An 11,002-nucleotide genomic window follows, 5' to 3' on the forward strand; every position below is an offset into this window, starting at 1 on the left:
AGTAGCTGGGACTACAGGCGCCCGCCACCTCGCCCGGCTCGGTTTTTGTATTTTTTAGTAGAGACGGGGTTTCACCGTGTCAGCCAGGATGGTCTCGATCTCCTGACCTCGTGATCCGCCCGTCTCCGCCTCCCAAAGTGCTGGGATTACAGGCTTGAGCCTAATTTTTATATTTTTAATAGAGACGGGGTTTCACCATGTTGGCCAAGTTGGTCGTGAAGTCCTGACCTCAAGTGATCCACCCACCTCAGCATCTCAAAGTACTGGGATTACTGGTGTGAGCCACTGCACCCAACCTGTTTTCTTAAACATTTTGATATGGGTTACAAAACAGTCTTCCAGAAAGGTTCTATAATTTCTACATAGAAATTTTAGTGGTCATAATAATTAATTTTTAAATCTTTTATTTCTTTATTTATATTATATTTTTAGAGACAGGGTCTTGCTATATCACCCAGGTTGGAGTACAGTGGTGTGGTCATTGCTCGCTGCAGCCTCGAACTCCTGGGCTCAAGCGATCCTCCCACCTCAGCTTCCCAAAATGCTGGGATTATAGGTGTGAGCCACTGCATCTGGCCTAGATTAATATATATTAGTGATTCGTGGGGACTAGAAAAGATGGAAACTCTGTACATAGGGTTCAAAGTTTAATAAATATCTGTTAAACTCAATCTTAATATATCCTTGTTTATACTTTGCCTTACTGATCTGCCAAAGCATAGGATGTATTAAAGTCTCTCACTAGCATAGTAATTCCATTATATGTTTTCTTCTGGAGCCTCGAATTTCTTATTTATACATTTCAATGCAATATGATTTGGTACTTGAAGTTTCATAACAGTTTAATCTTTGCTGTGAATTGTTGCCTTTGTCAGTATAAAGTGATGCACTCTCTCCTATTTAATACTTTTTCTCCATAAATTCTTCTTTTTACTAATAGCATAATCTCCACTTTCTTTCTTATATGTCTGCTTTCTTTCCCTGGTGTTTTTCTTTAAGCTTTTTATATGTCACTGTTTTTTAGTTGTTTCTTATAAACAGCATGAAGTTGGATTTCATATTTTTACCTAACCTGAGAGTTTATTTTTATAACTTTTATTTTTATCTTTTGTCATTTTTTTCTATTATTTACATATTTTATGCTTCTATTCTGTGTCTTTTGTTCCTTTTGACAACTATTACTGAATGAGCAATGTATTCTTTATTTTTAATCTTTTCTAGTGTGTGTGTATACACACATATATTTACATATTTATATATACAGACATATATACACTAGATTATAGTGTTTTCTTCCCAAGCCAATCAATATATTTGTACTCAATCATTTTAGTGTTGGTATAGTATTATATTGTATGAATTTTCCATAATTTATTTAAGTTATTCCCTATTAATAGTAATAATAATATAAAATTATATACTATAATACCATATTATTGATATAAATATAAATAACATAAAGCAATGTAAATAATATAAATAATGCTGTGATTAAGTATTATAATAGTCTACTCTTTTCACATTTCATTAAACAATTTTATTTAAATTCTTTCAGAGACTTTTTATTGTGGTAAAAAATATATATATATATAATTTGTCATTTTAACCATTTTCAATGTTACTTTTACAGTGTTATGTAACCATCATCACTGTCTATTTCTAAAACCCTTTCATCACCCCAAACAGAAACTCTGTACCCACTAACCAATAACTCCCATTCTTTCCTCTCCCTCCAAATTCCTGGTAACCTCTAATCTACTTTCTGTCCCTATGAATCTACCTATTCTACATACTTCATAAAGCAGAATCATACAATATTTGTCCTTTTGTGTCTGATTTATTGCACTTAGTATATTTTCAAGGTTCATTCATGTATCAAAAACGTCATTCCTTTTTTTCATGACAGCCTACCATTGAATGTCATTGCTTTTTATGTATGTATATATATTTTGTTTATTTAGTCATCTGTTGATAGATATTTAGGTTGTTTTCACCCTGTGCCTATTGTTAATAATGTTTATGTTGATGTACAACTAGCTGTTTGAGTTCCTGTTTTCATTTAAGTATATAACTGAGAGTGGAATTGCTGGATCATGTGGTCATTCTATGTTAAAATTTTTTCTTTTTCTTTTATGGGAAGGGTCTTTACTCAGGCTGGAGTCTTGAAGTGGTACAATCATGGCTCACTGCAGCCTCGACCTCCCCAGCCTCAGGTGATCCTCCCACCTCAGCCTCCTGAGTAGCTGGGACTACAGGCATGCACCACCACACCCAGCTAATTTTTATATTTTTTGTAGAGACAGGGTCTCACTATGTTGCCTAGGCTGGTCTCGAACTCCTGGGCTCAAGTGATCCACCTGTCTCGGTCTCCCAAAGTGCTGGGATTACAGGCGTGAGCCACAATGCCTGGTCTATATTAAACTTTTTGAAGAAGTTTGGTGCTTAAAGTTTCTTAACAGACTGTTTTTCACAGTGGCTGCACCACTTTACACTCCTACCAATGGTGCACGAGAGTTCTAGTCTCTCCATATCATCCATAAATCATTTGTCATTTCCTGAGGTTTTTTTATTTTGTTTTTTTCTTGTTTGTAGTATATTTTCCCATAACTTCACTTACTGTCATCCTTGAATCTTAAACTAGTTATACAGTTCAGCTCTGCAAAATCAAGTTACCTAATAGCCTAGCCAGACATAGAAACAAGTTCCTGCATGCCTTGCAGACATAGTAACAAAATCCACAGCTTGGTGGGGCATGGTGGCTCATGCCTGTAATCCCAGCACTTTGGGAGACCGCAAGGGGTGGATCACTTGAGGTCAGGAGTTCGAGACCAGCCTGGCCAACATAGTGAAACACCATTTCTATAAAAAATACAAAGCTCATGCCTGTAGTCCCAGCTACTCAGGAGGCTGAGGCAGGAGGATCACTTGAACCAAGGAGGTGGAGGTTGCAGTGAGTGGAGATTGTACCACTGCACTCCAGTCTGGGTGACACAGTGAGACTCCATCTCAAAAAAAAAAAAAAAAAAAAAAAGAGAAAAATCTGCAGTTTAAATCACCTAATTGTCACACCTCTCCAAGCTTTGAGTAGGATTCAGAATATTTAATTCCCAGATCAAACGCTAATTTGAAGCTTGCAGTGCAGGCAACCTTAGCTGCTAGGGAAATCTGTCTCACTTTCATGTCCATGAGACTCTTCTGGCATCCTCAAGAAACAAAATCCCAGGAATGCCCGGCTTTGAGGGAGGTGAATCATTTCTCACCACTACCATGCCCTCTTAGGACTCCTAGAAGTCTGGTGCCTGGTAAAGAACAGTAATTCAGGATAACTAAAATGCTTTCCCATGTTCCCAGCAGACCTCAGCTGGCCCCGCATAGGACTCTGGATTCAGTTGTTTATCTTCTATCATAATTAGGTAGACGAGGAAATTGTGGGCTTAAAACTATTCATTAAAATGTAATCTTTGTCTGGGGTCAACATAAAATAATTACTGTATTTACAAGGCAAATTTCCAGTTTGTATCCTGGCAAAGGTTTAAATATCTGTGTGAAAGAAAAGAGACTGGAAATATCGGGAGTATCATCTTTAAAGGAAATTATATATACCAAGAAGAGGGGACAAGTGCTAAATGCCAAGGTCAGCGGGGTCCTTTTCTGGATCCTTTCCTCTGGACTGAGGCTGCTGTGACCTACCTTGATGAATGAGTACAGAGACTTTCCATAGAGTCTCTTGAAGTGTGCCCGGATATCCAACATGTCAATTTCTGCTCGAGAAACCATCACTCTGATGAGGGTGTCATCATCAGTGCCCATGCCCTAAGGAAGAAAACGAAATCCAAACATACACAAAAACCTAACTGTTTTTCAGTGTCTTCTTTAGTCTGCCAAAGCAAGACTAGAGATGACTGTGCTGATGATGTCCTCTGCTCCACTGCTTGGCAATCCTGAGGAATATCCTCACTCCTCATCATGGTATTCACGGCTCTCCACAACTCACTTTTCCAGTGCTATATGTTCTGACCACAGGATGCTGTTCCCTGCTTTTCTAGAGCCATAACCTGTGCTGTCCAGACATACCCTGCCACCTGGCTCACCTGCGATTCCTTCTCATAGAGTACTATCCTTCCCTCCCCAGCCTTATCACCCCTTCCCCTCGCCATGTGAAATCCTCTGATATAAAACTTTTACATTTGGAAGGTCCTGCTCAAATGTACCAACTTCTTTATACATTCTTTGCAGACTCCCTACCTCAGAAAACAAATATTTGAAGAAAAAAAAAAACCCTTTCCTCTGTGTTTCTACAATGTTTGGATCCTCAACTACTGTCTTACATTCCATCTTGTTATAATTGGTGTTTTGCACATACTTGTCTGGGCTAGACATTCTTTGAGAGAAAGTTCTACATTTTTCTTTTTTCTTTTTTTTTTTTTTTTTTGACACAGAGTCTTACTCTGTCACCCAGGCTGGAGTGCAGTGGTGCGATCTCAGCTCACTGCAACCTCTGCCTCCTGGGTTCCAGTGATTCTCCTGCCTCAGACGCCCAAGCAGATGGGATTATAGGCGTGAGCCACCATACCAGACTAAGTTTTGTATTTTTGCAGAAACAGGGATTTCGCCACGATAGCCAGGCTGGTCTTGAACTCCTGACCTCAAGTAATCCACCCGCCTCAGCCTCCCAAAGTGCTGGGATTACAGGAGCCACCGCACCTGGCCAAAGACTACATTTTGACCTTCCCTGCACCTCCTGTGATTCTCAGCACAGGTGCCTGCAGAGTACGATGGAGGGTTAGGAATATGGGCTCTGGAGCTAGAATGCCAGGTGTTTACCTGGCATTCTAGCTCCATTACTTCCTCACTGAGAATCTTGGGCAAACTGCATAGCCTTTCTATGCCTCAGTTTCCTCATCTGTAAATTGGGGGTTAGTAATAGTATCAGCCTCATCGAGCTGCGCGGGGATATAATTAATCTATTAAAAACAGTGATCCACACATCCTAAGTACTCAGTAAATATCACCTAGTGTTATTATTAGCAGGCACTCGCTGAAGTATCCGACGAATGGAATTGGATCTTTCAGAGCGAAGTCTGGATAGGGGACATAAGTAGGCTTCAGAAGGCGGACACTAGATAACTCAAATTCACTTAGATGCTAAAAAGAAGGCCGTTTACCTTCATTGATTTATAGAGCTTTTCAGCAAAATACGCAGATTTGTTCCTCATGCACTTTACTGGCAAAGAAAAAGAAAAGAAGAAATGAAAAGATTACAGATAAGACCCATGAAGAAAGGAAAGTGACAGTCGTTTCCTCTGTTTCTACAAGGTATCAATATTGGCTTTGCCAGGGAAATTTTAACCAAGCAATGCTTCATGAACATAGGCTGTGCTCTACGTACTTTCACAGACAGAAAGTACCCTCGGTTTATCATCAAGTTCCTCAAGAAGTAATTGATAAAGTCTATCAAAGCAAAGGGTGGTATTTCGTTTCAAAATGAGGATTATTGTATCTGCCATATGAGACAGTTACTAGTTTCTAACCATTCACAGACTTGCAAGCTGCAGCTTGTTTATCTGCACACTATTACCTTTCACATAGGACATACAAAAGCATAGAAGATATAAAATATATAAACCACGTGGCACAATAGCCATCAGGTTGTATATGATATTTCTTGTTTAAAAACCTGGAATGTACCATGAGTGATTCAAACAACTTTTTATCTCTGAAAATAATTCTATATCCCCATATTGCAAGCTGATAATGAGAAGGAAAATCTATAGACATTTCTCTACTCCCCCTACCAGCTCACCTATAGCCAGCAGAGCGTCTTCAAAGCTACCTGATGTTTCAGATTTAATACTCTGTTCAATATCCTTCTGTGATATCCTTTTGTATTCATCAAACACTGCAAACAATAACAAAATAGTATTATTGGGAAGAAAAAATAGAGGAAACTGAAATGTATGGAGCAAATGAGCATTTTTAACTAGCCTACACTATTTATTTTTCAGCATACTTGAGGAGGAAACTAATTAGTAATGTGGGTAAGCACACAGGAGGGAGGTGCAGAGTGGACAAGAAGGAAGAAATGCTGTGATGTTTGCAGGACACCAGTCAAGTCCCTTCCCTTATGTGGGACCCTTGTCCATAAAATGGAGATGGCCTCTGGGGACCTTTGCTTTCCTTTCTGTTTCCTTAATAAGTAGAATGTGTCTTTTTGTGTTTTTGTCCTTGGCAATCACCTCCCTGTCATCTCCCTTTTGGCTCATCAAAACTAGAACAATTCAACCTCTTCAAAACTGAGTCACAGTTAATAACAGCTGGTTGTATCTTTTAAAATACTTAAACATAATTACATTTGTTATTGTTGTTTTTTTTTTTTTGCTAAGTATTTTTGAATGTGGTGAATATGTTCCCCTCTCTTGCTGTCTCCTTCTGGAACCTTCTTAGAGCAGGTATCCATTTTATCTTCCCACCATCGCCTTCTTTGAGGTGCTGCCTCACTTCCATCAATGTGATTTTAACAGGGCTGTCAATCAAGGGACACCATACTCAACAACATATACCACAACCTCTGTCAAACACGTGAGCAGTTCACCCAGTCAGGACCCATTAGATTCTCTCCTGGGAACTTTTTTAATTGAGCAGCTCACGGGGATGGCCAAAAGCACTGCGTCATCTTTACCCTCAGAGAAATCTGTTAAACTTCCTGGGTGTCACACTCAGAGGTTCTAATTCAGCCAGTCTCAAGTAGGGGATCAATAATGAGCATTTTTAATAGAGAACGAACTTCAGAAACTCTGCTTTAGAAATAAAATCCATTATTCCCTTCTACTGAGACCCCCAGAACTGCCTTGATTGCTGTTCTTCCTGAAGGTGTTCAGCTCTCTGTATAAATCTGTGAGCTACCAGTATTTTCCATTTTCCCTCTTGTGCCATTCTATATTATTTCTTTTTTTTTTTTTTTTTTTGAGACGGAGTCTTGCTTTGTTGCCCAGGCTGGAGTGCAGTGGCCGGATCTCAGCTCACTGCAAGCTCCGCCTCCCGGGTTTACGCCATTCTCCTGCCTCAGCCTCCTGAGTAGCTGGGACTACAGGCGCCCGCCACCGCGCCCGGCTAATTTTTTGTATTTTTAGTAGAGACGGGATTTCACCGTGGTCTCGATCTCCTGACCTTGTGATCCGCCCGCCTTGGCCTCTCAAAGTGCTGGGACTACAGGCGTGAGCCACCGCGCCCGTCCCATTCTATATTATTTCATATTTTCTTGCTTAAATTGAAGTCAGTGTGTGTGGCTTAGAATCAAAGAACTTAATTGACACATTTCTAAGCCTCAGTTTTCTCCACTGTAAAATGGAGAAAATAATTACTGCTCCACTGGGTGTTGCAAGAAACAATGCTTATAAAATGCTTAACAATGCACCTAGAAAATAGAAAATTATTAACAAAACCATAGTTATTATGAAACCTCACCATATTGTTGGTTGGTAAGACAATTATGAAGTTTTCCTAATCCAAACAGTGCTTAAAATATTTTCTCCCGGTGGCTTACAAACAGATATTTCATAATTGCCTAACTATTGACTTGCACCCAGAAGTGAAAATGCTTGCAAATGCATTTATGCACTAAATCAGCTTCTGAGGACCTGCAGTTCTTGGAAAATACCACCAGGGGGAGATTCCTATTATTTGTAACCAGGCAAGGGAAGGAAATGAAGAAGCTGAGTCAGAAGTTTGTGTTTCTGATAGTAGCCTGGAATATTGATTAACAGGAGTAATCACCTGTTTCTTGTCACTGTGAAAAATCTGAAATAATTACAACTTCAGAATGTGTTGTACTTCTCAATTGCTTTATGTTTTCAATTTAACAAACTCATTCTCAAATTTCCCACAGGCTTTGCAAATCAGTGTGTGTGACTAAAAAGGTATGGTGGGTGGGTTTATAAAATTATAATGTACTTAAAGATCTAAAGAACTCGTATAAAAGATGAAATATCTTATTAAACCCTTACTGCTGTTTAAAAGAATATAAACTTGACAGCAAATATTCTAAAATTGTCTAGTATCTTTCCCCCAAATAAGTTAAAATCACATTACAAAGTTTCTATTTATCAGAAACAAATTAGAAACATTTCAAATTTGAAATTATCCATTATTCATCTCATACAACATAACCCCTAAAGAAATCACTTGTATTAGCTTTACAGCTTGGATGGTACACAGGAATAAATATCAACCAACATTGCTATTTTATTGCTACCTGATCTACTACAGATTACTTTCATATGTAACTAAATTAGAATGAAAATACTGGGGCTACTTTAGAAAAACGACTGACTATGAAGGTCAGTTTCCTAGAAACAAGAATGCCAAACTTCTATGACTACATGCATTTTTGCTAATTATTCATAATTAATCTTTCAGAAATTAGCTTTCATACACGTCATTGGACTAATACATTTCCAGGGTGAGAATCTAAGACACTTGGGTACAATCAGTTCTTTGTACCCACCGAAGGAGAAAGGTTATCAATTACTTATGGGCAATACAGTTTTTGCTATCTTTCACACCCTTTCTTTGGGAAATGAAGTAAGTGCCTTACCATGCAACAGGTGATTTCGGTTCCGGGAACAGAGAACAGTTAGAAATTTTACCTCGTCTGTCCCCCATTTCTTCTCTCCAGCCTCATACAGGTCCTGAAGCCAAACAAAGCACAAGTTTAAAACTCCAAAAAGGATGTGCCAGGACACAGGCAAATATTTCCAGAAGCTCAAAGAGCTGAGGTAGATTAGTTTTATTTTGTTGGTGATGGGGGTGGAAATGGTGGTGGTGAGTGGAAATGACTCAGGACCCTTCCTCAGGCTGCTGGGACTCCGTCATACCTTCCTGAGAGGCAAGGCAAACACTGGCAGTTCCCTAGCTGGAGACTACATGGTTCTAGCTTAAGAGCTAAAAGAAATGTCCTAGATTTGGGCTGTCCCATACAGTTGCCACTAACCATATGTGGCTGTTTAAATTTTCATTAAAATTAAATACAATTTAAAATTCAGCTCATCAGTCACACTAGCCTCATTTCAAGTACCCAGTGGCTACAGGTGGCCAGTAGTCACCCATACAGGACAGTGCAGATGTGGAATGTTCTCATCACTGCGGGGAGTTCTATTGGATAGCCCTGCTCTAGAATGATCTGTGATTTTCCTGAGGCTACAGGTCTCACAGTAGAACCAGGGACCCATTGCCAATTGCTTACATTCCAACCAGGTAGAAATACAAGAAACTGATTCTGCTCAATTTAACTACATTATTGCTAAATTCAGAATTACTGTTAATTTATAATAAGCAGCTGGCCTGTTACATTTCTCAAAAAGATCTTAACTCACACATATTGTCGCTCATTGGGCTTACCTCCATATACTCCCCCATTTTTTCACTTCTTTCTCTGATTCCCTCACTGCTTTAGAGTCAATTCACATAATCATAAAAATTTAAAGCTGAAAGCGTTCATCTAATTCACCTAATTCAAAAATGTTCATCTTATTCAGCACTTCTGAAACTTGAATCTCAACAGGCTTGTGACTATTTATTTTATGTCAACTTGACCAGGCCATAGGTTACCCAGATTTTTGCTCAAACATTATTCTGGGTGTTTCTGTGAGGGTTTTTGGATGATCCAATATGGAAGAGGGGCCCTCATACAATCAGCTGAAAGCTTTTGTTTTCAAGAACAAAAGGGCTGACCTTCCCAAGAGCAAGAGGGAGTCCTCCTGCCTGACTGCCTTGAGCTAAGGCATCAATTTTTTTCCTGCCTTTGAATGTGAACTGAAACATCAGTTCTTCATGGGTTTCCAGCCTGCTGGCCTTCAGATGGGAACTGCTCCTGGTTGTCAGTCCTTTGGACTCAGACTGGAACAAAATCATGGCTGTCCTGCATCCCCAGCTTGCTGACTCCCTCGGAAGATCCTGATACTTGCCCACCTCCATCCTCTCTTTCACCCTCTCCCACCACACACATAGCCCCTCTGTGTGTGTGTGTGTTTGTCTGTGTTTGTCTCTCTGTCTCTCTTTCTCTCTCTATTGGTTCTGTTCCTCTGCAGAATTCTGACTAATACATTGCTTTAATTAATAAAGCATAGTAGTTGGCTGGGCATGGTGGCTCATGCCTGTAATCATAGCACGTTGGGAGGCCAAGGCAGGTAGATTGCTTGAGCCCAGGAGTTTGAGACCAGCCCGGGCAATATGGCAAAACCCCACCTCTACCAAAAAAAAATTTAAAAATTAGCCAGGCATGCTGGCATGTGCCTGTAGTCCAGCTACTCAGGAGGCTGAGATGGGAGGATCACTTGAACCTGGGAGGTGAAGGTTGCAGTGGGCCAAGATTATGCCACTGCACACCAGCCTGGGAGACAGAGCAAGAACCTATCTCAAACAAACAAACAAAAAAAAATGAATAAGATACAGGTTAGTGGAAGTGACACTGTGATTTCTGAGGCTAGATCATAAACAATCATGCAACCGCCATTGGTTCCATTGGAATGCTTGCTTTCTGGGTGCTCCCTTTTGAAACCCAGCTGCTATGCTCCAAGAAGCCCAAGCCACACACAGACCTCTATCCCCTCTAATGAAAGCAACAAGTTCTCTTTTGCATAAAACTAAGTTGTTCATACCTCACACACTGAATGGGACCCATCCCTCATTATGGTTATGTACTGGTTAAGAATACTGGGTCTGGCCGGGCGCGGTGGCTCACGCCTGTAATCCCAGCACTTTTGGAGGCCGAGGCGGGCGGATCACAAGGTCAGGAGATCGAGACCACGGTGAAACCCCGTCTCTACTAAAAATACAAAAAAATGTTAGCTAGGCGCCGTGGCGGGCGCCTGTAGTCCCAGCTACTCAGGAGGCTGAGGCAGGAGAATGGCGGGAACCCGGGAGGCGGAGCTTGCAGTGAGCTGAGATAGCGCCACCGCACTCCAGCCTGGTGGACAGAGCGAGACTCCGTCTCAAAAAAAAAAAA

The 11,002-nt window shown here is 40.3% G+C and overlaps 1 protein-coding gene across 2 annotated transcripts in view; it reads right to left on the bottom strand.

The window, feature by feature from the left end:
- Positions 1-11,002, bottom strand: part of ANXA4 (annexin A4) — an 85,219-nt gene that overhangs the window by 2,206 nt on the left and 72,011 nt on the right. For both annotated transcript variants that reach the window (XM_011945254.1, XM_011945253.1), the window contains exons 9-12: positions 8,594-8,687; positions 5,804-5,899; positions 5,166-5,224; positions 3,691-3,813 (exon numbers count right to left, since the gene is read on the bottom strand). In XM_011945254.1, coding sequence (XP_011800644.1) covers positions 3,691-3,813; positions 5,166-5,224; positions 5,804-5,899; positions 8,594-8,687 — 372 coding nt within the window. The remainder of the gene's footprint in view (positions 1-3,690; positions 3,814-5,165; positions 5,225-5,803; positions 5,900-8,593; positions 8,688-11,002) is intronic.

This window comes from Colobus angolensis, unplaced genomic scaffold (genome assembly GCF_000951035.1).
Source record: "Colobus angolensis palliatus isolate OR3802 unplaced genomic scaffold, Cang.pa_1.0 Scaffold24, whole genome shotgun sequence".
NCBI classification, from domain to species: domain Eukaryota; kingdom Metazoa; phylum Chordata; class Mammalia; order Primates; family Cercopithecidae; genus Colobus; species Colobus angolensis.